This window comes from Pseudochaenichthys georgianus, chromosome 22, assembly GCF_902827115.2.
Source record: "Pseudochaenichthys georgianus chromosome 22, fPseGeo1.2, whole genome shotgun sequence".
NCBI classification, from domain to species: domain Eukaryota; kingdom Metazoa; phylum Chordata; class Actinopteri; order Perciformes; family Channichthyidae; genus Pseudochaenichthys; species Pseudochaenichthys georgianus.
In genome coordinates this window covers 14,438,584-14,464,748 of record NC_047524.1, presented here as the reverse complement: position 1 = coordinate 14,464,748, position 26,165 = coordinate 14,438,584, and the positions used below count along the sequence as shown (strand labels likewise).

At 41.0% G+C, this 26,165-nt stretch overlaps 1 protein-coding gene across 2 annotated transcripts; it reads right to left on the bottom strand.

Annotated features, from left to right (window-relative positions):
• Window positions 1-4,209: 4,209 nt before the first annotated feature.
• rpap1 (RNA polymerase II associated protein 1) lies at window positions 4,210-26,146 on the bottom strand. Of its 2 annotated transcripts, none has more exons than XM_034111653.2 (27): window positions 26,083-26,146; window positions 25,180-25,382; window positions 24,841-24,989; window positions 24,504-24,596; window positions 24,167-24,335; window positions 23,706-23,870; window positions 23,307-23,534; window positions 21,790-21,905; window positions 21,567-21,665; window positions 18,756-18,857; window positions 18,511-18,678; window positions 17,841-18,020; window positions 17,596-17,730; window positions 17,276-17,446; window positions 16,275-16,432; window positions 14,888-15,058; window positions 14,608-14,803; window positions 14,119-14,228; window positions 13,752-13,947; window positions 13,220-13,366; window positions 10,030-10,172; window positions 8,879-9,308; window positions 8,138-8,256; window positions 7,814-8,045; window positions 7,524-7,700; window positions 6,626-6,682; window positions 4,210-4,965 (listed from the first exon to the last, which is right to left on the bottom strand). In XM_034111653.2, exons 2-27 carry the CDS (start codon window positions 25,376-25,378, stop codon window positions 4,807-4,809), a joined length of 4,269 nt encoding a protein of 1,422 aa, XP_033967544.1. In that variant the 5' UTR covers window positions 25,379-25,382; window positions 26,083-26,146; the 3' UTR covers window positions 4,210-4,806. The 2 variants fall into 2 exon arrangements, with proteins under 2 accessions (XP_033967544.1, XP_033967545.1); XM_034111654.2 differs by lacking the exon at window positions 26,083-26,146 and adding an exon at window positions 25,880-26,076.
• Between the last annotated feature and the right edge of the window lie 19 nt (window positions 26,147-26,165).

Below are 26,165 nucleotides of genomic sequence, written 5' to 3'. Positions count from 1 at the left end.
TAACATGGTGAACACAGCGCATCGGCCTTGATACCTTTGAAGGCCGATGCGCTTCGATGCTTTAGCCAAGGAGATTTAGCAGCTCTCAACAGCAGTTACAGCTCAAATCATCTTCAAAGCTCACTTCAGGTGACATCAATAGCTAAAAAACAGTAAAGGGTGTTGTATCTATACACACAAAGACTTATTCCACACTTGCAGCTGAGGCATAAAGCGAACACCACAGTGACCATGTAACAATGGCACACTGTCTTAGTCTATTAACTCTTAATCGGGGCTCTTCAGCTCAAGTGTGTGCTTTTATTCTCACAGAAATCTCGTTAGCCACTTCCTGCAGAAATGAACATCTGACGCTCTTAGCTCTGAAATCACTTCAAACCACAGTTGTCTTTGACACAGCATGTTCATGGTCAAACTCCCAGAGCCGAGGAGTTGATGAAAGGACAGCAGCGGATTGAGGCAATAAATGATAATCGTCAGTTTTATACATCTTGTTTTGAAAATATATGTTTTTTTATTTCTTAAGAAGTACGCACATTATCTGTTATTATAATCATTGGTGCTTTATTGTGTGGATCACTTTGATGTTTGCAGATGGTAAAGATGGAGTTAATTACTTTATAAAGAAACTATAATCAATAATGCATCATATATTTTACAATTCATTTGAATCTGCGAATGAATTTGTGCCTCTATTGCATCTGAGTTTTAGCATAAAAGCAAAAAGTGGCCGGTGGAAATGGAAGTACAAGTACCTATAAAATGATACAGCTTTTGACTAAATGTACTTTCCACCAGTACTTAAAATTACATAAAATATAATCAAACTGAAGTCAAGTAAACTGTTTCACTGTAACATAGATATCGTACAGAACGAGTCAAACAGAAACTTTTACATGTTTTACTCAATTGTAAACTGTTTACTTTTTTGAAATGTTCCTTTTCCATCCAGTCAGTAGTTCTGATTTATTTGAGAAGAATTTGAATGCAAGATGTTATTAGAGGAGTAACAGGGTGTTGAAACCTTCCTGCTGTGGCAAATGAGCAGAAATAAAAACAAAGTACCCACTTAGGTAAGTGCCAACTATCAAATTCATGAATCATCCAATGCAATCAAAACAGAAATGATAATGCACTGTGCTGGCAGCAACTGCAAGTCGAAACATAAAGAAGTCATTTTAAAGTTCACTGAAAAGTTTGTTTGCTTTTTCTAGGAGATAGAGATCAGAGGAGGCTTAAAAACACAGATTACCGTCTCTTCCTTTATCAAATGAAATGTTTGTACTACTGGTATCCAAATGAAGAGGTTCGTAGAGAAATCTATGTATTCATTTTAGAAAAACTATGCTTATCATTAAATATTAGAACTATAAATTAAGTGTTTTAACCAATGAGGAAAAAAAGCAGCTTTCGTATTGAATGCAGTAGATTTCAGATTGTATTATTGAGAGAAGGGATAGCTAGCCTGGAGGTTTTCTTTAAAACTTTTAAATCACATTAGGTAATTTTACTATTAAATTATGTGCGGCTGTTTGCAGATTCCTCACTTTTGTAACGGAACATTCTGTAGGTATCCCCATGAATGAGAACAAACACAGACCAGATGTGGAGTGAGCGATTTCTGGAAACCCACAGGAGAAGCCATTGTTTCACCGGCTGATGACATGCCAAGGAATTTCAGGGAGCAAGAATCTAGCCGATAAATCAATAGATTTTTTTTATGTGTTCAAAATACAAACACAACAAGGACAGTGTGTGTTTATCTGAGAGCTCCAAGCAAAGGAATGAATAAACAACATGACATCAAGGTGATGGTGCCAAGCCTCTGACCTGTTAATGTGAAAGTTTGGATGATAGTGAAAATGAAAATATGAAAACAAATCAGTTTACCAAGAGGCAGAAATGAACCTCGACAACCGTAATGAAGATAAAGACAATTCAAATGTATTTGAGACCACAACCTGAATGTTGACTTCGCATTGCTTTTATATTAAACTTCAGTGCCAGAAGGATGTTTTTCCTCCCTGGATCATAAAACCCTGCTCATTATGAGCTGGACTCCACCTGAATCAGCTCCACAGATCGAAACAAGGTAAATAACTGTACAAATGTAATCTATTGTGACATTTCAGTGAGCCTTCAATAACTTGAATAGACTGATCTCAGTTCAATTTTTTATTCCTAAAACAGAGCAGGTTTAAGGAGAGAGATGTGGAGATGTGTACAGCTGCGTTAAAACCATGCTGAGGAGTTCTGCTATAAAGCATTTAAAGAGCTACATTTTAAAAAAGTCAAGGTTTTTGCACGTTCAATTATTTTGTGAGGATTACTTAGTCTTATTGCTGTTATTATACTAGAATCAGTGACATAACTTGAATTGGGTGAAAAGTAACACTCCCAAAGAATGTGGACCTGCTGCCAAGATGCAATCAGCTTCGGTTCTGTGCAAACCATGAAGGGTTTCACTTTTGTTAATCAGCAGTGGTGGGAATGTTCTCTAACCACAATAAAATAAAAACAGATCTGTAATGATGTACATGTGAACAAATCCATTGAAATAACCTCATTGAAACAGTTGTGTACTGGATTTTCCCTCTTTTCAGATGATATCAGTGTATTAATTGGCCGATAGTGTCAACGATGTATAGTCTATATGTCTGATAAAGGCCAATTTGTATCATAAACAGCGTACAGGGAGGAGGTCGGAAACCTGACATCTTGGCGCCAGGATAACAACCTCCATCTCAACGTCAGAAAAACCAAGGAGCTGATTGTGGATTACAGGAAGCAGCAGAGAGAGGGGCACGCCCCCCATCGCCATCAATGGGACTACGGTGGAGAGAGTCAGCAGCTTCAGGTTCCTCGGTGTCCACATCACTGAGGACCTGACATGGATTCATCACACCATCACCAAAAAAGCTCGACAGCAGCTCTTCTTCCTCCGCAGGCTGAGGAGGTTCAACGTGGACTCCAGGATACTCTGCAACTTCTACAGGTGCACCATAGAGAGCATCCTGACCTTCTACAGGTGCACCATAGAGTTTCCTGGCCGGCTGCATCGCCCTTAATCGTAAGGCTTTACAGAGGGTGGTGAACTGCACAGCACATCACCAGGACAGAGCTGCCATCACGGAGGACCTCTACTCCCAGCAGTTCAGGAAGAAAGCCCTCAGGATTATAAAAGACCCCCATCACCCCAGCCACAAACTGTTCAGTCTGCTGCCGTCTGACAGGCGGTACCGCAGCATCCGGACTAAAACCACCAGACTCAGGGACCGTTTCATCCCACATAAGACTGTTAAACAACTGAGCTCTGTCAAGTGCCCCGATAAACATTCCTGTTTGCCATCTTGCAATATACTTATTTATATAAATACTATAGTTATCCACGCAATAAACCATATTTAATTTTGTCTTAATTGACATTATTTTATTTCATATTCTGTTCTTGTACATATCATATTCTATTTACATAATTTTTTTTGCACTACTTTTTATTTTGTATTTTATTATATATGTTGTATTATTGGAGGAGCTCAGGTCAGAAGAATTTCATTGCCATTTCTACACTGTAGCTTTGTGCATATGACAATAAAACCTTTGAATCTTGAATCTAAACCATTAAAATCTCAAAACCCTAAATGACAAGGTTGCCTGGTAAATAAATTCAATTTATTTTTCAGAATATTTATAAAATGCATAAGTAGTCTGATGCACAAATATATTCACCTCCTCAGGTTATATCTGAAATAACCAATTCCAGGTGGAATATTATACACAGCAGTAAAGAAAAGAGTGGTCTCTGTCAGTCTCTGAGGAGTGGTTGAAGTGATGCAGTAGAACGTGTTATCGAACAGAGGAAGTATAAGCACACACACTGAAAACACACCGGCCCCTTATGGGAGCTGCTTCAAGGGAAATCAAATGTGAAGTGCCTGTGATGTGAGTGTGATTGATCAGTGACACGGAGAAAAATCCGTCCCAGCAATCCCGAGAGACCCCCTCTAGATGTTGGAGGGTCTTTAACCCCATTTTAACTTGGTTATACCAATGAAAACAAAATGTGCGCTGCCCCATTTTAATCAATGCATTTGTATTCGTGGAGCGACTGTCAATAAAGAACAGGCCCTTCAGACTCAGTTTAATTCTATTACTATACGCTGTATTTGCTGTGATTTTGATTAAAGAACAAAAAGGCATTACACAAACTGGAAATAATGTTTTATTAGAACATTTCAGGCACTTGTAAAGAAGAATATTTATCTTTACTCTGAGGTGCCAAGAATGACTGTTTTTCAAGATCATTAGACACACGCTGACTGGAAAGTGCTAATATCTCAACATGTAATCGCGCCAGTCTGCTAAGAGGAAAGGTATTAGAGGAAAACCTGAGCCTCGCTGCATCTGCACTTCATTTTTAACATTTATATTCAACCTTTAGTTTGACTGGCCTTGTTTAGTTCAGATGGGTTCATGCGACCTCAGATATCATGACAAACTTTAACAGAAAATGTCAACAGATGGTCTGTAAAATATAGTCTTAGATTGTGAAGTCTAACCTTGTTATGTGTGTAGCAGGTTCAAATAAGTGCTAAACATTGTGAGCAGGCCAAATCTACCTCAGATTAGGTTTTCTCTGAGAAGAGAGGCCACAGAAAATGTTATGGTCGACATTTTGTCTCTTCAATGTCTCACTCTTTCTCTTACTCGTGTTTCTCTTAGTCTCTCCTTTGGTTTCCTGACAGTCCCATACTGTTCCTTCTCTGGATCTGTTTTTGGCTCACTACCATTTTATTTTTTCACTGCCTACTGCCTTCTGTCATCTTTGTCATCGCTGCCGATCTGCAGTCTGAGGATGCTCTCCAGACGTTTTGCTCTAATTGGAGGCAACTGCTCGAACATATCGAAGCCAAACTCTGAGTTCAGTTGCGGCAGACGGAAGAAAAGCAAGTGTTTCCTCAACACCTGGAAATGAGACAAAGAGAATGAAAAGGAGGTGAGCATAGGTGGTGGGCGCAGTGTGAAAAGAGGAGGAGAAGCTCAACAGACACTGAAAAATCATTATTGATACAGCTGTAACACAAGAACACTTAACTACTTGACTTAAAAATGAGTTAGCAAGGGAGGAAATAAGTCTAACCAGTTAGCTAAAGCAGAGGTGGAAAAGTACAAGTTCTAATAACACACAGTAAAACTACACAACTTCAAGTGAAAGTCCTGCATTCAAAACCATATTTCAGTAAAGTTAAGGTAGTAAAATCTACAGAAATGCATTATATTCTAAAGCTTAAAGGGAATCAATAAATGGTTGAATGAGATAGCTTAAATGTGACCTGCTCTATCGAATCAGTCGCATTGACCCGAAGATACATTTTGAGTTGTGTACACTGTTGGAAAGAGGAGATGCCTAGCTTTCTAATGATATCAGGATTGTTGTTGTACTCCAAATATTAAGCAAAATATGTCACATTATATAATGACTGTCACCGAGTCATCGTTTTGAGAAAAAGGCCTTCAAAGTTTCCTCTTCTCTGGAATCCATCGATCTGATTGATTAGCGGAGCAAATGATCAAAGTAGTACGGAGGGAAAATATTTTCGTTTAGCTTACTGGTCTGAGGGAAGCTGTGTGTATGTGTGTATGTGTGTGTGTGTGTGTGTGTGTGTGTGTGTGTGTGTGTGTGTGTGTTTGTGTATTTTTGCATTTGTGTGTATTGTGTTTGTTTCCCGGGGAAAACACTCACGAGGAACACCGGCTGTTGTCATGCCTGCTGTGACGTCAAGTTACTCCGTTCTCCGCTTGTAATTATGCCGTTACAAGCTTCAAAGTTGTATTTATCATCTGAATTTGCCGAAACAAGTTTAATATTCTGAAAGCCAAGACTTTGTTTATTTGAAATCAGATGAAAACAGACTGTCACGGACCCTGCCGTGTTATCTATGATTACTATACGCCCTACATTCATAATTTCAGCCGGAGGGAGGGGGGGCGCTGCGGAAGAGCAGAGTGTGAGTGAGAGGTGCCTGTCTTCGTCCCTTTACAAGCTTCAAAAATGTATTTATTGTGTGATTTTGGAAATAAAAGTTTCATATTCTGAAAGCCAAGACTTTGTTAAAATCAAACAAAACACCCGAACCCCGAAAAACTATTTTTCTTACGCAAATCCACGTTTATTTTGAAATGAGCCGTTGCGACTTCCGACTGATTTTGATTGAGCGGGTCACTTGAAAGGATAAGTGTTGAAATATAGAAAACTAATCATTGGTTCAAATGTCCAAATACTGGATAAAACCAAACTCAACATTATCAATTTTACTGTATGAACAAATACAGTAAAGTGCAGTAGATGCAGTAGTGTTAAATTACATGTAGTTTGAGATCAATTCAACAAATATCTGTAGAAAAACGAAAATGATCACACACTGTTTCGACATGATATCACTGCAGGGCTGAGAGTGGCATGCTGATCATTAAAAGTGAAAAACAAGAGGATTGTAGAGAAAACATCATCAGAGGTGAAAAGAAGAGTCGGTACACTCAATAAACACCCCGCAGCCTTTTTGACATCAGACAGCCAGATAGAAAAATCTGTTGATTGCAACAACAAAAAAAGCAGAAAATGTACCTCATCTGTCAGGTAGTAGATCTTCCTCAGCATGCTTTGTCGTGCGGCTTCAACCGCCTGTAAAAGAGACGAAGGGATTAACAGATGAAAGGCTTCATTGCTGTTCTGCCCTGACGCACGTCTCTGTGTTTACTTTAGAAACTCCACACCTGCATGCATTTACACTGAATGTGTTTCTTATTCTAGGGTGTTCAAAAATAAGACTCACATACTGTACCATGACTTATATCCACAATTAGGAATATTGAGTTGCTAAGTGAAGTGAGACCAACTCGGAGGTTGCTCCTTTGACAGTTTATCAATAACACTTGACATGTAAAATCAGCTAGCTTATTTTCTATTGTGCATAAAATGTGCAGAAATCCCCATAAAACAGTTTAACACTTCCCAATAAACACATTTTCTATTCAGTGCAGATGCTGCATGTTCTGGATTTGCTAAAAAAAAAAAAATGTGTGGCAGTTTGCCCCAGGTTTCCCTGTGGTTGCTTTCAAAAAGCCACAAAACATAAACCAGATATCCAAGGCCAATCAAATAGCCCGTTTCTAATCTGCTTTGAGCTTCATGTCGTAGTGAGGAGACAACATGGACGCGACAAAAAAAAAATGTATATGCATTGCTCTAGATTTAAACAACATGGTAATTATTGTTTCCGAGTTGTAACATTTTCCAGTGGGGAGTTTATGACATTCATAAATGCAGCATAAATGCCATCATGCAATGTTTAACGAACGTGAAACATAACCGTTGTATCTGCTGCTTTTTTTGGATCTTTTCTAAAATGTAAGGGTTTTTCTAACAAGTTTCAAGTAAAGTGAGCAAGTCATTTTTTCCATTATTCAGTTGATAGACAAGCAGACTTCATCTGGTTTGGCCTGTTTGCTATACACTGCTCTACCTGTGCTGCAGCGTCCTGAGAGAAGATGAAGGAGTTGACGTGAGACAAGGTAACCACGTATAAGAGCGGACACCAGCGGGGCTTCAGGGTCCCCGTGACCAGAGAGCGGAAGTAGAGATTGAGGAGAGGCAGGGAGTCTTCAGGGGGAGAGGTGAACCGCTCGATAGGGATGGAGAGCTACGAATCAAGACACAGAGAGATAAGTAATCGTTCCAAATCAAAAGTTAAATAATCATAGAACGTTTATGTTGATATTGTGAAAGCCCATGAAAAAGCCTCCTCATCATTACCTGTTCCAGAGTGACTCCCAGGGACCTCAGCATTCCCACATGTTCCCCGAACACAGCCAGCCTCATGGTGGCGCTGTACCTCCTCTGCAGGGGTAACAACAACCAGCTGCCAAAGAGCCGGTCTCCAAAGGACACGGCCTCGTACTGGGTCAGAAGAGCCGTGTACAGGTCCTGGAAGGAGGCGAGACCCGGAGGAGGGACGTCCAGGTCCAACAAGTCCAGCCTGGATCGCCTGATAATGGAAGAGATTTGCTTTAACTCTGTTCTCTGTGCTAAATGTAGGTTTTGCAAGGAAAGAACAAAGGATATCAAACATGTTCAGACCTGGTCAGGAGCCTGAACAGACCCCAGGTCAGTTTCTGCACAGGTCTCTCCAGGAACAGGTCACTGGAGCACAGGAACACACAGGACAGGCGGGCGAGCTTGGCGACAGGAGGGATCACCTGCAACATGACAACATGTTCTGGAGGTTAGATACTACAACAATATAGACCCACCAGAAGAGATGATTGACTACAACAGGATCTGTATTATTGATTATAAGTTTTTATACATGAAGGTATATTATTATTTGTGTAAAAATTCACAATTATATTTGATTAATCAATCGATACAAATACAAGTACTTCTCAAAGACTGGAAGTCACCAACTCCATCAATCCGTTCTGAAGCTTGATGGAGTTGGTGACTTCCAGTCTTTGAGAAGTACTTGTATTTGTATAGATTGATTAATCAAATATAATTGTGAATTTTTGCACAAATAATAATTAAGTAACTTTAAATGGGATACTGGGCATTGCTTTTTGCATGGTTGCATAGCTAGCATAGAATTGTAATAAAAAAAGTTTTTTAAATAGAATACAATTGACATATTTGACTTAAGATAAACATTAAGATGAACTTGTATTGATCCCCCTGGGGAAAATCAGTTTTCCACTCTGTTTATAGATATTTTGAATACACTAACAGTACGAATAAACACATGCATTGGAACACAGGTATAGGAGCACACATGTACATGCATGACAGAGAGGTGTCAGAGTGAAGAAGGCTGTCAGTCTGTACCTTCAGTGCCTCCTCCCTCCAGACCTCCAGCAGCAGCAGCCACTGCAGACAGTGGGTCACGGCCTGCAGAGCCCACTGAGGGAGTTCCTCCACCCCCAACCCTCCACCGTCCGACGACCCTGTCCTCTCATACAGGCTGACGAGCGGGAGGTAGGGCCAATCGGATGGCACAGTGGGACCGGTGAGCTCGGGGAGGAGGTGGGAGCTGATCCAGGGGCTGCGGCCGAGGAGAGCGTCCCGGGACGTCAGCACGGACGACTCCAGGTACGCCAGCTGAGTGAGGAAGCAGCCTCGGATGGAGGGCAGCTGGACGCAGGCCTCTCTCAGCAGAGCTCCGACCGTCTGCAGAGAGGGGGAGGAGCTGTGTGTCTCCTCCTGGAGCTTCAGCTCCCCCAGCTCCACGGCCTCAGGTCCTCCGCTGTGGCCCTCACTAGAAAGCAAACAAATTCATATCAACTGAGTATACAGTTATAAAGAGGAGGAACTACACTTTTGGTGGAAATTGAATATTCTCCTATCTTAATTACAAAGTTAAGGAGTTGATTTTGATTGGTCATTTCCACCAATGAGACTTGATCAAATCCTTTTATAATCAATCAAATCCATTTCAAAATCTATCTTTTGTTTCAAATGAGTGATTTGTTTAAAGAGTAGATAGAGCCTTAGTGTTGGGATCAGGGGGTCACAGGTTCAAACCCCACTGCAGTCAGCATGTCGTTGTGTCCCTGAGACACTTCAACCCAAATTGCTCCTGTGGGGATTGCCCACAGTATTGAGTATGTAAGTCGCTTTGGATAAAAGCGTCTAACAAGTAACATGTAATGTAATAGGCAGTAATCTGGTGCAGCGGTTCGCCCTGTCTGGGTTTTCTTTGCAATGATAACCTGCTTGATTAAAATGTACCCTTACATATTTAGCTTTTTACTCTTTACTTATTTATCATATCTTGTTTATTTTCCCTAATGCCTCTTGTTGTTGTACTCTTCTTTGCATCCCCTCAGTCTCATTTTACCTGTGACTATGAATAGGAAAAAATAATCTGCCGTATTTTTCCGGCATTTAGCAATACTTTGGACGAGATGTATTATCAAAACAGAAGAGGCTGTTTGGTTTGATAGTGTTCAAACTAAGTAAAGTAAATGTAAGCTTACGATATAAAGTCCTTGCTGAAGATGATGGTGGACAGCAGTTCATGTCCCAGATATTCACTGCCAGGTAACAACCAGGGCAGCAGAACCAGTGCCACCTGGTGGTACAGCGAGGCGTACTTGGCTACTTCTGGGTCAATGGACACCTGAAAGAAGCCAATGTTTTAGGAGGTGAAAAGATCAGAATTGTCCAAAATACAATCTTACATGAAACACTTTGGAATTAAACAAAGCTGGAATGTGGAAGGCATACCTTCATTACATTCTGAACCAGTGCTACAAAACAAAATGAAATTCATTTCGATAAGTGGCGGGACAACTATGCTCACACTATGGGGGATGGTTAATCTGAAGGTCAAGTGTGTAAAATGTGCTGACCTATGGTCAAGAACGTCTAGGGTTACAAGACTCATGATTATACTGGATTTCTATAAAAAAATGTTTTCCCAAATACCAATAACACTCGAACATAAATAGTCAGTTAAAGTTATCATTTTGATTTAGTTGTTCATAAGTGTTCGCATAATGTATTGAATGTCATCATGTCTCACTCCAAAGCAATCTGGACCAGAATACATACATTGTAAAGAAGCATTACATTGTTTTTGTTGTTAAATTGTATTCTACCTTGTGGCAAAACGTTATGATTAGCATGGGGTAAGCAGTGCAAGCATAAAGGAAGAAGTGGCATCTTAATGGGATATGTTCTTTTGCTGATTTATATGACGCTGGTGTGTTTGTGTCTTACTCTGAAAATATAATCTAATTCATCTGTTCAGATCAGGAGGTGTATGACCTTGAGGATTCAACCTAATGATAGAAATTACATTAAGAACACGCTTCTATAATTTACAAAACAGACCAACCAACTGTTGAGCAATGACTGTAAGAACCTTACAATATTGTGGGAGAAAGAGTTACAGTCGGGTCTGTAAAGGGGCAAGGGAAATGGCACAAATCATAAACAATAATACATAAGGGAAGTTCAACGGAAAATTATCCAATTAGGAAAACAATGTGAAGACATTATTGGACACCAGCAAGACTCAATAAAATAGATGTAATCAACATAAATACTGTATGTGTTCGAAATGTCAGAAAGACAAAGACACTTTCATACACGGTTTGGGAAAGCCCATGAGTCCATCCCTTCTGGGGAACAATTATAGAACTTGAGCATTTTGATGTGAAGTCTCTCGGACACTACGTCTATCATGGGACAGACCCCAAATACATACATAATCAAGTGGAACATTTTCAGTAATCATGTTAGGCATCTCAGAGGCTGCTTGGACAACACTTAGATACTGGAAATCACCCAAATAACCAGAATGTATACAAAAAAAGTTGATGAAAACAGCCCATAATAGTAAATGCTTCACAGGATGAATAACAGAAAGAGGAATAAGGCCTCTGTAGGATCCTTTTGGAAAGTGTATCACACTAAGCCTGTAGTATACATACTAACATATACTAACTATGGATGGCATTAATTTGGCCTCCAGTGAGACTGTAAGGAATCTTGGTGTTATATTTGATCAGGATTTATCCTTTAACGCCCACATAAAATCAATTTCAAGGACCGCCTACTTCCATCTACGTAACATTGCAAAAATCAGGCATATCTTGCCTCAAAACGATGCAGAGAAACTAGTCCATGCATTTGTTACTTCTAGGCTGGATTATTGTAACTCTTTATTATCAGGGACTACCAAGAAGTCAGTCAAGTCGCTTCAGCTGATTCAAAATGCTGCGGCTCGTGTACTAACCAGAGTTAGGAAAAGGGACCACATTACTCCTGTTCTGGCTGCCTTACACTGGCTCCCTATAGAACACAGGATAGAATTTAAAATTCTTCTTCTCGCCTACAAAGCCCTTAATGGGCAGGCGCCATCTTACCTTAAAGAACTCATTATACCCTATTGTCCTACTAGGGCATTGCGTTCCAAGAATGCAGGGTTGTTGGTTGTTCCTAGAATCTCTAAAAGTACAATGGGAGCCAGAGCCTTTTCTTATCAAGCTCCACATTTGTGGAATCAGCTTCCAGTTTGTGTTCGGGCGGCAGACACCCTATCCGTTTTTAAGAGTGCGCTTAAGACCTTCCTTTTTGATAAAGCTTATAGTTAGAGCTGATTAGATTCAGCCCCTAGTTTTGCTGATATAGGCTTAGTTTGTCGGGGGACATCTTACTTCTTCCTTCTCTCTGTCTATACCTGTGTACTCTCATGTTCCGATTAACCCAGCTTCCCCAAATGTCTTTCTTTTTGGTGTCTATATACGCTGGGATCCGGAGTCATGGATGATCCTGTGGTCCTGTGTCCTGGATCGCGAGCGCTGGATCTTGAGTCGTGGCTGTGGTCCTGGATCATAGGTCCTCGATGGATATCCTCGTGGATTCATCTTCCTATTATACACACATGCATTTCCAAACATTTGGACTACCTATGTTGCAAATGTATTATCTTTTCAATTTACACACGGCATCTATTGCACGTCTGTCCGTCCTGGGAGAGGGATCCCTCCTCTGTTGCTCTCCCTGAGGTTTCTCCCATTTTTCCCTTTAAACTGGGTTTTCTTTGGAAGTTTTTCCTTGTACGATGTGAGGGTCTAAGGACAGAGGGTGTCGTATTGTCATACTGATATTCTGTACACACTGTGAAGACCACTGAGACAAATGTAACATTTGTGATATTGGGCTATATAAATAAACATTGATTGATTGATTGATTGATTGATAGTATGAGTTTTGATGGCTGATAGTAATTAATATGATCATATATTGCATAAATACTCAATTTAGTCATGCTACTATTATGCAAATGAAAAACAAATGCATGTTATTCATTTGTTTAGGCATGTCTTGATTTTTTGTGTAGAATAAATGGACTAAAACTGCATTTCATTGTGCAACCGTTTGTTACAATAAATGATCCTTAATTCTTGTATGCAAGATTGAATCGATTCTGATTCCCTTATCAATTCCTGATAATGGATGAATGTCTCACAATAGGATATAATGTTATGTGGCAAATATGAAATTGATTAAAATATTTCATTAATATTAGGACCTGGATTTGGTATCTGACAGAAACCACCACAACCTGAAACATTGGCAGTTGGTCACAGAAGACAATGCAACAGAGACTAAACTCGATGTATCACAAGACTGTTTCTGATCCAAGGTGAAGCCTACCAGTCTGTGTGCCAGCTGCAGCAGCAGGTAGAGGAGGTGGTGTTCATGACGGAGGAGCCAGGCTCCGGTGTGAGACAGGGTGGGCGTGGCCTGACTGCAACAACGCAGGTAACCAACCACAGGCTCTGACAGGAGGAGAGCAGCGAACTACAAAGAGGGAGAGAAAGTCAAAAACAGAAAAGGGAAAACATTAGATTAACTACATGGGACTTTGTCTATTTCACCACAAGATGGCAGCAAAATATATTAAGTAACTTAGAGGTTCCTGTATATTTGTGGGTTTGTGTGAGAGAGTTCTTCCTTATCCGAGGCAAGGGTTGAAAAAGGACAGAGAGTGTTGTATGGGGTTATATAAATATATTCAACATGACTTGTTCCTGGCTCAGTGGTAGAACAACATGCGCACTGCCAAGAGGAGGCAAACAAAGCCTTTATTGGTATAAAAGAAAACATCATGCTCTTTTTTTCCTGGCTCTTGTTGTTTGTCCCTGTCCTTTCATTAAAAAAAAATACTGAAGTGATTCAACTTTACCTTGCAGCTGAGGCCTTTGTGGATGCCTGTGATGGTTTCCAGCAGCAGCCCCAGGCCTGTGAGGAGGGGGAAGGGGGAGCTGGGAGCAACGAGCCCCGGGCGGTCCCTCCACCCTGGGCACGCCAAACCAGGGAGGCTGGGAGTCAGCTCTAGGCCCGGAGGACTGGACTGATCGTTACACACTACTGAGGAAGACCTGGTGTATTAAAAAGAGAATAAAGTGAATAACAATAGAAAAAGCTGTCAACAAATGAACTCTGAGACAGCACTGTGAACATTTTCATCTATATTGTCAGTAAGGGACAATACAAAAAATATCAACAAGAGCTATAATGGCTTTGCCGGTCTCACGGTAATTCAGACATACTTTAGGTTCTTCACCAGTCTCTGAACAGCATGGTGGGACAGCAGCGGGAGGAGAACCTCAGACGTCAGGCGCTCCAGCTCCTGAAGAGTGTCTACTGGCTTGAAACAGCTCTGAGGAAGAGTAATGAACTCATGTTAGTTAAAACATTTGCTTCACATTTTGCATTTACTGTCATTTTGTTGGCACTAAGCTTGATCTAATGATTATTTGTGTTCCATTTGTTATGTACTTAATGGAGCTTTGCAAAGTTCATCCATGTTGATATTGATAGATTTCCTCAAATATAGTTGTGAATTCAATGTCCTATCAATTTTCAAAATTGTTCTTGGTATAACAAACAGAGATGCACTGATTTGCAATTTTCATGGCTTATTGCAATTTGTTTTAACTTTCAGCACACATTAACATATATGAAACTATGTTCATTCAACTGTACTTTTATAATCAAACATTAACTATTAAATGCCCAAACGCGGCAGTGAGTGGTACCTGTCTGGAGAGTTGATGGTAGTAAGCCTCTAGGTAGGTCAGGTAAGCTGGTATCACTACCAGGCTGCTCTCCTGCTGAACAGGGTTATCAAGGCTCTTCACAAAACCCTTCAGATGTCCCAACAAGGATGCCTGCAACCCTGTGACATGACCCCAAGTCACTGGAGGAGGAGGGGGGCACTCTTCTCCCTGGGAGCTAAACAGAAAGCATAACATGTGGATAAAAGGGATTCAAGTTGTGTAAAGATTTTATAAAACCCTCTTTAATCTTCCTCCGTACCTGACCATGCCGGCCTGCAGCTCCTGGTGGCAGCCGGCGGTGTGTGTGACCTGTGTGAGCAGACAGAGCAGAGCCAGGACCCTCTGGAGCTGCAGCGGCAGGAGAGGGTCTGAGGGGGCCAGGACTTTGTGAAACGACTGTAACGACTTCGCTAAGCTTGGATACAGATCTCTGTGGGAACACAAGGACAGTACAGTCATGAAAGATGAGCAGAAGAGAGGACTATGGGGTGTCAATCTTAAAGGTCCCCTATTTAACTCTTGTTCATCAATATATTATAGTTCTCAGTTATATACAAAACATGTCTCTGAAATGTTTGACTCGAAATACCAAAACAGATCATGCTTTGTAGCATGTATGCTTTTATAAACCCCTCTGTTTCAGCCCCGCTTCTATTGCTGATTCTGGGTCTGTTAATTAAAGTGGACCTATCAAGCTATATTTGAATAATATATTGTAGGGCCATACCTATATAAAACATGTCTGTGAAGTTCTTTTTTTCAAAATACCAAACAGATCATGCATTTTAGCCATGCCTCATTTCGCTCTATTTGCTCTATTCAGCCCTGTTTTCACAAGGGCTGACTATGTGGCAAATGAGCTGCAGCTGACCACGCCCCCCTGCAAAGGAGGGGGGCGAGGCACGAGTCATGTTACCATGCTGTTACCATGCTGTTACCATACCACGGCAACCTCTCATTCCCCTGATAGGTGGAGAGTTGCCCATATAGGCGGAGCTCCTCGTTTCTGATGTCAGAGATATTTAAAATCTGTATCAGTCTGTATCAGATCCGTTCCAGCTCCGTTTTTAGGTATTTGGGTATGGAGGAAAAGAGAGAGGGTTGTGTTTTCTCACACTTGGTGAGTTCCCTGACACACCGGGGACACATATTCATGTATAAAAGACAAATACAAAAGTGCATTTTGCATGATAGCACCCCTTTACGGAGCCACTCCCCACGGCCCTGAGAGATATTTGGTTAAAAAGAACACAATGGTGCTCTAGGAGGAGATTCAGTTGATAATGTGGTGGGGGTTACCTTGGTTGGTGATTGGCTAATGGTTACACAAACCAAAAAATAGTTATGACATCACAAAGTGGCCAAAATCTGATCAGCTAATTTTCAGACAAGATTTTATATAAATGGATCAGGACAAAAAGAGAAAGAATATTTTTTCATGAAACTTTCAGAATGTCTTTACACAGAAAAGACACGTATTCATGTATACAAGTTATGAAAAAGTGGATTTTGTTACTGCAACTCCCATGATCCCACGCTTCTTCACAACGCCATCAAACCTTCTTCTTTTATTATTATTGTCTTCATTGAGCGTCAGCACATTTCCTTTTTTGAGTTTAACCCTCAGCTTGAATGTGTGTACTCACATGTATAGTTTGCAGGCCTGGCCATAGCCGGCTGCCACAGCCCACAGCCTGAGGGCCTCAGTGGTGATCCTGAGGGCCTCGGCAGGTTCCAGCAGCAGCTCAATGGGGTCCACACTCAGCAGGCAAGGCAGACGCTGCTTCACACCAAAAGAGTTGAACTGGAGAAAGAGAGAAATGTGCGCCAAGAATACTTATACATGTGGGAATAGTGGAATAATAAGAGTAGTATTTCATAGTATTCTTATTTTATACTCAACATTAATTGTGATTTTTGCATTTTACAGACGGTCACAACTATAAGTGATCCCAGATGTTAGATTTCAGACCCATGCACATACGGTACTATGCAAAACAAATGACTTGAGCATGATCCAGTGGCGTAACAAGGTTGTGATTGGCCCCGGTGCAATTATTGTTTTGGGCCCCCCCCCCATCGCCCCAAATATAAGCGCACGCTGATGCGCTCACACACGCACGGACATACACTCTCTCTTGTCCTTTCTCTTTTGAGTGCCGCTCTTGTGCTTTGTGCAAGCTATTACATTTTTTATAATGCTGCCGAACTTGCTGCTGCTAGCTACAGTACAGTACAGTACAGGTTGATTAAACGGTTTGCTCGTCACGCAAGGTATCACATGACATGAAAGGGAGCAAGGTCATTGGACAGACAAATTACTAATTAATGTAGGTTGCTTGGTTACTTTGAAGACTGCGTTAATGCCATTGGGGCTCCAAAAATGTTTTTGCATGGGCCCCTGGCCGGCTCTGGGCCCCGGTGCCTTGCCTCGGCTGCACCGTCGATAGTTACACCACAGGCATGATCAATAGAGAAAGGTGTCTCCATTATTCCCACATCACTTGATACTTTCATATGTGAAAGGCATTAGCAGTATTGACACAGTTAATCAAGTAAACAAAACAACTACTAACACAAAGTTAGTCTAATAAATAATTAGTCCATTATACTGTTCTGCCCTAATAAATTCCACAGCTGCCCTTACCAGTCTGGCACAGGCATGTCTGCCAGAGGTAGCTAATACTCGCAACAGCTTCATGGCACTGGCCAGTGGGAGTCCGTAAACAGATTGAGGAAGAGGAGAAGATGGCGTGGTCCAGGAAGAGGGAAGGAACTCTGACAGCACCGTCTCCATCAAGCGAGGACAGTTGAGCACCTGAGAGGAAAATACATTTTATTGAATCTGGCAATGTTTGGGTGCTATGAATGTTTGAATATAGCCAAGGTGGGACTTACTGTAACAGTCCTCCTTATGCACAATATTTATTTGTCATCATTCTATGTATTTAAGTGGCTGGGTTTTACCTGGGTGGCAGATGAAGAGGAGTGCCTGGCGATACGAGTCAGGATCTGCAGGATGTTCTGGACCACAGGAGGAGAAGGTCGGAACACCTCAAGGATGTAACGCAGCCTCTGGAGCAGTTTCATCTTGAGCAGGCCCTGAAACACAGACAGGAATCACAGAAATGATCCTCCAATCCTTCATCTACAGAACTTTTTAACATTTACAATATGCAACACATCTGAAAAAGCCAAAGCCAAATGTTTACCTTGACAACATCCTGCCTTGCCACATCATGATCTTTCTTCCTCTCCTCCCTCTCCTTAGCTGTGAACTTCATATTTTCTGGCAGCCCTGCATCTTCCTCTTCTTCCTCCTCCTGAGTAGATGGAAGCAGAGGGAAGGAGGCCAGGCCGCGGAACCAGGAGAAGGTGCAGTCCAAACACTCCTGAGAGGGCAACGTTTAGAAATGAACAAGAAGGATAGACATTGGACTGGAATACAAAATAACTTTAACAGACAACCAAAGTCTATCCTCTCTTCAACAAACCATTTTTCCTTTTCAGTTTGTGAAAAACTTTACTGTGATCTTGCACTCTACCCAATCATTTCCTAATCAGATTCAGGTGAGTATTTGCAGATTAAATGATACAATAATATGAAAAAGACTAAAGGCTGTTCAATGTGCATCCCAAAAAGTTGTTCTGAAGACCTTAATGAAAACTTAAGGGTTTGAGTGTCTGTGTTTTGGCTGCATGTCTTTGTTATAGGAACTTAAACTTTCATAATTCTGAGGAAAGAAAAAGGTAATATTCTTCCTGAAATCTATGCCCAAATGCATTAACACGATCACAATGATAAACACATTTATATTTCAAGTGTCCCAAGTGATGCACAAAGGTTAATTACACGCCGTTATACTTTTCAAGTGTCCTTACTTCATCCTCTTCACAGACGAGAAGAGCTTTGAGCGCATGCACAGCTGCAGACATCACTCCCTCCACACCGTCGTCCAGGGCGAAGCGCAGCAGGAAGAGCAGCCCGGCGTCGAGCAGACTGGACACCATACTGCCTTTCAGGACAGACAGGTACTCCCCGGTACGGGCCTACAGAGGAAGAAATGAACCCACATGAGTAACTAAAGTAATTTGCCTCTGCAGCAACAGTGTGTGTGTTTGTGTACCTTTGAGAGGATGTTAGCCAGAGTGCTGATGGCTAGAGTCCTCTGCTGGATCAGCTGACTCCGAGACAGCAGGAAGAGCTCCTGCAGGGAGTAACCTGCCAGCTGAGGAGAAGTCACCAATGTTAGAGTACAAATACTTTAAAGAAAATACCTGGAGCCTCATCTTAAAAAGATAACCTTTAACAATAATTAGGTGTTTAGTCTAGATACCGCTTCCCTTTTTCAAAGATATTTTGGGCTGTCACAGTGAAACGACTTAAAGAGCCTGTGACACGAGTTTCCCCCATCATCCAAACCCATCAATTTGAGTAAATATTGTCCCCTTGAAAACCGTTACTGAACTGATTTTGGATATTTGTACTTTGATAACCATTAATCTGCCCTTCAATGTTGACAATTTTCTGGATCTTCTCGGGGATTCTTCAAGTCCCGCCAAATGATGTGTGACGTCATTGCGGGCACAGCGCTCCAGCTGCACCGTTCAGGATCCCAGCTTCTGCATGTAAACGCACGACGGCGCACACAGCAGCAAGCTCAGACAGCGATGACAGTTTCATTTTGAACGTGTCTGAGAGCTCATATGAGGCTGAAGGATCGGTTTATGTTGTATCTGTTTAGGAATTAGGTGCGTCAATATGGGCGATCATACGGTCATGTAGCCAGTGGTGGACTGGGACTAAAAATCATCCCGGGACTCTCGACCGGCCCACTTCGGTACCGCTAATAAATTGTCAACGGGGGGAGCGGGGGATGTCAGGGGCGGGCGGGTGCTGTAGATAGTAAATGTAAATATGTAAATATTTGTGTCACTGCATCCTGGTAAAATACAAATATAATGTATAATGTCTGTGTCTTTGACATTAGCGCTGCTAGCCACCTGTGCTCTGTACTACGAAGCCAGTTCAACATACCCTGGATATGTTTGAGTAACAAACAAACTAACAACAACAAACTAACACACGAGATCTCGCTAAGCGGTCCTACGACGGTTTCTCTCACCAGCTGAGAGCGCGTTCACGTCTAAGACACGAGTGGATCTGACTTTAATTACATTTGACTCGAGTGTTTCGTCAACATAATGTGTTGCTTAAAATAATACTTCTGCATACAGTATGTGACACTGTAAGTGTTGAACGGCCAGATACGGCTCAGCTGACTCAGATAAGGAAATATATGATATATTGTGATATTATATGATCGATGATCTGATTGATGATGTAATATGAATGATAAGTGCGACACGTCGGCGTCTTCTCTGCATACGGCTGTTTAAACTGTATTTCCTTTATCCTGTAATATGACTTGAGAGATTTAAACTCCGCACACTGAGTTGATCTCTTTTCTATAGACGCCGGAGGCGGGCAGCGTCAGGTAAAATAAGTTATTTAGCCTTCCCAACCCTGAGCCTCACGCGCCGCCTATGGGGGATGTGCTAGTGACTTATCCGACCGGCCCACTTCGGTACCGGCCCATCGGGATTCGTCCCGATGGGCCGGTACCGGGCCAGTCCGCCACTGCACCCAGCCCACGTAAACTGTCAACGGGGGGAGCCTCGCTGCGGGGAAACGGTGGACCTCGTGTCCCGATCGGAGTGGGAATAATAATAATAATCCGTGCATTTTATCCATTAATTTCCCCAACATTGTGGTAAAAAAACACACGTTTAATCCATGTTGGTGTACTACAACTACAAAAAGCATCAGTTTGTTTTCTCATCAGGAAATGCAGACCGGCACAAACAAACTATTTATAATCATCATCCTCACGATCATTTAATGTATCATATGTTCGCCGAATTGACATGAAAGCACTAATAAATGTAGTTTCATCCACTTGAGTTTATAACTACAAAAATAATCGATTTGTTTTTATATCACATCCTACGGGAGGAAATTCAGCAGCTCTCACTCCCGATTTTTAATCCTAATGTAATCATCATAATCACCACGATCAACTATGTTTATGTCGCCGAATTGACATGAAAGCACTGACGAATATGAATATACTGTAGTCAACTTCATTACAACGTTATTAACGTGGCAAAACTCAGTAATTCACCATTTCTACGCATGACAACACACTTTGTCCGTGTTTGGCTCTCTAGCCGCACAGTGAAGCGTTCCCGCATTGACGTCACTTCCGGCTTCCCCCAAAACTTAAAAATGAGTCGAAGGAATTTCCCGCGATGTTCGAAATTATTGATATTTAACAGAACGGTATCGCTTTTTCTTTTTTAAACTGACGGTTCGAGATGACTAGTAGCTCAATATTTCATTGCACAACAGTTGTTGGGATGATGTCACAGGCTCTTTAAATAATAACTAGAACATGTATTCAATCATTTTACATTAGAAAATAGACATAAGCAAATCACTATGGCTGATCCAAATATGTTTTTTTACATTTGAGCTTCTAATGAGTTTCTTAAAAGCTATCTTAAATACAAAGGAACATCGTGAATAGACCTAAAGATTAGGGCTGCTCAATTTATCGTATTTTAATCGCGATTACGATTATGGCTTGCAACGATTACGAAAACAAAGTAATCGAATTAAAACGATTCTTTTTTTATTATTACTTTTTTTTTTTTATCATTTTTGGTTTTTCAGTTGAATTATAGTTAAAGTTCAGGGTAATCAACTGTTAAAAACATACCTTTCACATTTTTTTCCTCCAATTTTGCATTTAATAATCGCAATTACAATTATTGACCCAAATAATCGAGATTATGATTTTTGCCATAATCGAGCAGCCCTACTAAAGATGTTCTATATATTTTATAAAATAGTTTGTTAAGTATTCTCTACTGACCTCAGGCTCCTCTCCGTGGTGGTGCAGGCCCAAATGAGTGGGCAGATCCTGCGTTGGTGGAATCAAAGTCCCTGCAAAGTCAAACCGAGCTTGCATGGCCTGCATCCGGAAACAGAAACACACAATGTGTTGACTCAATGCAGAATATCGTATTTAAATACAAGATTTGAATTTAAATCAATGAAAATGTTATCCACTGGTATTGTAAGAAATATCTCTGCACCTTCTTGGTTCCTTTCCTTCTGGGTGCAGGCAAGTCTTTCATCCACTCCAGCTTCTCCGGTTCCGCCTTATCCATGTGGACCCATGTCTTCTGAGGCTTCAGCAGCAGATCCTGCTCTAGATTCACACAGAGAAGGAAACAGCAAGTCTTAGCAATCATGTGTGAAGTTTAATTTGGTACAACTGTCATCTGTTTTAGCCAGCCCAGATAGAGAACTCCCACTACTTCACAACTGTAAACACAAACTAGTGATTACTGACTATATGAAACTACAGTAACAGCACATGTGCTTCCTCCTGAAGACATTAGAGACACATTTTTAGTAGGGGTGCAGATGTTTCTATTTTCCAGTTAAAGTAAATCTGCTTTAATACACAAATATTAATTCTGGGGAGACCAAACATGTCACAACAGATCAATACGGACAAATCTCTCATTAAAAGCAAGAAAATGTTCAACGTGGACGAAAACAATCCTGCATGTATTTTATTTTGTTTTGCAAGAATAAAGACCTGACAACTAAGTCAACTAAGGCTTGATTTAAAAACAAGATGAGGTGGACAAAAGATGATAAAAACTCCATGAGGAACACTGAGCTGGGAGTTTTATTTGAATGATCTGCAGTAACTTAATTGCAGTGAGTGGCTACTTCTGGCTCAGTCCGGCCTTTCTGCTAATCACACAAAGTGAAGTCAATGACCGGCTTAATGTCGGGATTTTATCCATGCAGCAGAATCATCACAAATAAATTATACAATCAGAGAAGGGATGCTTGAGAGGAAGAGGAGAGGGAAAGCAGGGAGCATCAGGTGAGGAAGATACATCAAGAGGGAGATGAAGACACACAGATGACTTTTTCCTCAAAATATGCCTCTAGTTGAATAATTTGTCTACGGTAACAATTTCAGTTATTCTTGAATATTCACCCTGTTTGTGAGAACCACGGATAGAATAGAATAGAATCCTTTAATGTCATTATACATGTACAATGAAAGAAGAAAAGCTTCTCCCTTTTAAAAGGTGCCATCAAAACAAAAACAACATAAGACAAGAAATACACGCAGCACACGTACTTATGTAGGAATACGGAATAAAGTGCAGTAATTATGTCCAGGGGTATACAAAATAAAATGTAATAAATAATAATAGTAATGTCAGAGAAAAAAAGCTTTTGATCTTTGTGACGATGCTTATTCCAGCTAATCTAGAGGCTTTTTAAATGAGTTATTTCTCTTAATAAGTAAGAGAATGTAAAATGTCACCCTTCAGTTCATCATTAACCTTTAAAATCCCCATATCTGGAGATACATGCTTTTCACTGGGAGGATCATCAACAATTGTTCAATATTTGGAGTGAAAAAAGTTGGAAGATAATGTTTTTCATTCTATTACACCACAGTAAATTAAATAGGTGATAAGGAGGATGAACGAGATATGAAATATAATATAGCGTGGTCATTCACATGCAGGGGATCAGGAACAACTGTCCAGATAAAAAGGTTTTGAATACATCGTACCTCTCACAGCAGGTGGTGGTTGTGGTGGCACTTCCTCTCCTTCCATCTCTACTTCCTGGGGTTTCTGAAGTGGCAGAGATGCGCTGGAGGAGTCTGACTCTCTGCTCAGATTTTCAAGAGGAAAATTGTCCCTGCTACTTTTGCCCTGGGGTTGTTTTTCGGATGCGGAGGCAGAGGACGGGACGCTCTTGGCTTTTCGAGACCTAACAAAGTTCACCAGTGTAGGATCTGGGAAGCGGAAATAATCTTGTTAAAAGAAGAAGTACCAACAAAAAGAAGAAAACAAATTCTCGTGTATTTTACTAGATAGGATATAAACTCAACAACATATCATGTCTTCATCACAACATACTGTGTATCATTTTATTTAACTATCATGTGGACAACATCATTGCCTACCGAGCTGAGTTAAAAGTCTCCTCTGCTCCTGTAGTATCTCAGACTTGGACATGGCCTGGAGCTTCTCCTGGTTCTCCCTGTGGATCCTCATCGTCTCTCCTGAGATGTCTGGGACCCCGAGCCCCTTACCAGAGAGCAGGCTGGGACCTGAGGATGCAGCTGGCTCTGTTGAATAGGAAGGAGAGAGAGGAAAAATGTAATGTGAAGACTGGGCTAGATAGATTTTTTTTAACGCCAACTATGGCAGTACTATCCTTCTATTTGGTAATATATTCCAGTACTTGCCACGTAGTAATCTTTCTATTTGTGTGATCCAAACATCCAAAACTCCAGAGCACCAATTGGTTTCAAAGTTTGTGTCATTTTGTCTCTGTATTTCCCTGGGATCCATTCAACTGACCACCTGAGGATCCTACATAAAAAACCAACTTCACTTTATGATATGAATCGCATTTACTTACTGTCATCTGTATCCATGCTGCTCTCAGGCTGCAGGTTCTGCTCTCTGTCTTCAGGTGTGTGGGGAGCTTTAGGTGCACAATGTAAAGGTGCCTTTCCCTCCTTGAGTCTCTGAGCTGCAATCTGAAGAGCAAAGATACTCTTCTTTCCACCAGCTGAAGATTGTTGCACCTAGTAGTAAGCAGGAATAACATTTAACAATATAATTCAAATGAATGCAGTATTTCTGTACATACAGATATTTTGTCATGTGTTTTAGCTTTATGGTTACATTTTCTTAGACACTTTAAGACTCAGAATCACACCTTTTGATAAAGAATAGGAATAATAACTTTTTACCTGACTGCTGTTTTCTGAGCGGTGCATTACTTTGGGGAAAGCCATGCCTGTAAGTGCTGGTAGAGATATTGGAGTCGAGCTGGTATCTCTTTCCTGAAAACAAATAATAATGTTATTGATTCGGCCAGTAAAACATTATGATATTTCAAACTGTCAAGCTAAATATGATATCAGCCAGCTTGGATAACTGAAAAAAGCACTTCAACAAAGTGTAAGGGACAAACCGGATGTATGTATGTATACCTAAATATGTCCAACAGAGAAAATAGGCTATTTCATTTAGCATACAGTCACTGATTTAAACTTCCCACTCTCATATTTAACAACAAGTACTTACAACGATCCTGGAGAGCACAGCGCTGACGTGAGTGTCATTTTTGTCCAGCCTCTCCCCAGCATCCTCATCCTCAAAGGTGACACAACCAGTTTTGAAGCGAGACTTTTTCGGAGGGGCTGGCGTCAGAGACGGGAGTTCGTCTGGAAGATCTTGAAGAAACATAGAAGATATTTAAATAATTGTATGTACAGTGTACAAAAAAAGTTTGATTGATAGATATAGTCCACTCGGAGAAGTGTGTAAATTATTAATGTTGACTACTACCATGCCTCATTTAGAGTTTAAGGAACATTGTCAATTAGTTGTTACAATTATTTTTAAAACAGACCGATCTCTTACCTTCTATAGTGACAACATCTTTCTGTCTTTCTTCATCACTCTTCCCGTTATGCTCCCCTCCTCCTCCTCCAGCCTCGCCTCTCCTCTTGTCAGGACGGCGGACCACACTGGCAGCAGACGGAGCACCAGAGGTCAGAAACTTCTCCTGATCTCTGAGGACGTCTGCCTCAGAGTCAGTTGGCTTAGGACGCCGCAACATCACTCTGAAAGACACAAAAGATGATTATAAAGACATCTTTTTGACAAACTCTAATTTCCCCTATCCGTTTGTGTCACTCTATACTGGTACATGAATCCAACCTCTCCAACATTTGGCATTACCTGACCTAAGCCGTTACAGTGGAGGAAACAGACTTTGACACGAGTATAGTAGTATAGGATATAGGAGTGATACGTTGTGATGATTTAAGGGCCCAAAGCTGCCCACAAAATAACTGTGTTACGCCCCTGTTGACAGATACATAGACATTTGAATTCCATTCTGGCATATTGAACATCATCATTTTAAGAAAATACTGTCAATTCAATATTAACTTATCTCTCTATACTTTTGGGTAACGTGAGGATACATTAGGCATGGCTAATCATCTTAAGCGTAACTCCCGTTATCTAGTAGTGTACAAATTACAGAAAACTACCGACTTTAACAACTTAAACAAATGAATTACTTATGTCTCACATTAGCTCACTAGCTAGCTACCTGTTTAGTGTTGCTTTCCCGTTTTCACGTGTAGGTTAGTTTACATCAGCACGCACCGGGGCTGAACGGAACATTTAACGTTAGCTTGAAATCTCAAACCTCACTCAGCGAAAGCTAAAGTTATCCAACTCAACACCAAATATTTTAATTAAAATGTTGAAGTCTTTGTTGTGTTAAAATATGTCACATTTGTGCAAGCTAACCTTCAGTTGAGTGCTGGTTCCGTGGTGATACACAACTCTCGTTTGACCAACACGGAAGATTTTTAACGTGACACCACGCTGCA

Coding starts and splice junctions, on each gene's coding strand:
- rpap1 (XM_034111653.2), bottom strand. CDS start 25,378: ATGTTGCGGCGTCCTAAGCCAACTGACTCTGAGGCAGACGTCCTCAGA. Junction 18,679..18,755: donor TGGCTAACATCCTCTCAAAG/GTACACAAACAC, acceptor CTTCCTCTGTAG/GCCCGTACCGGGGAGTACCT. Junction 10,173..13,219: donor TGCAGCTGGCACACAGACTG/GTAGGCTTCACC, acceptor GGCTTCTTTCAG/GTGTCCATTGACCCAGAAGT.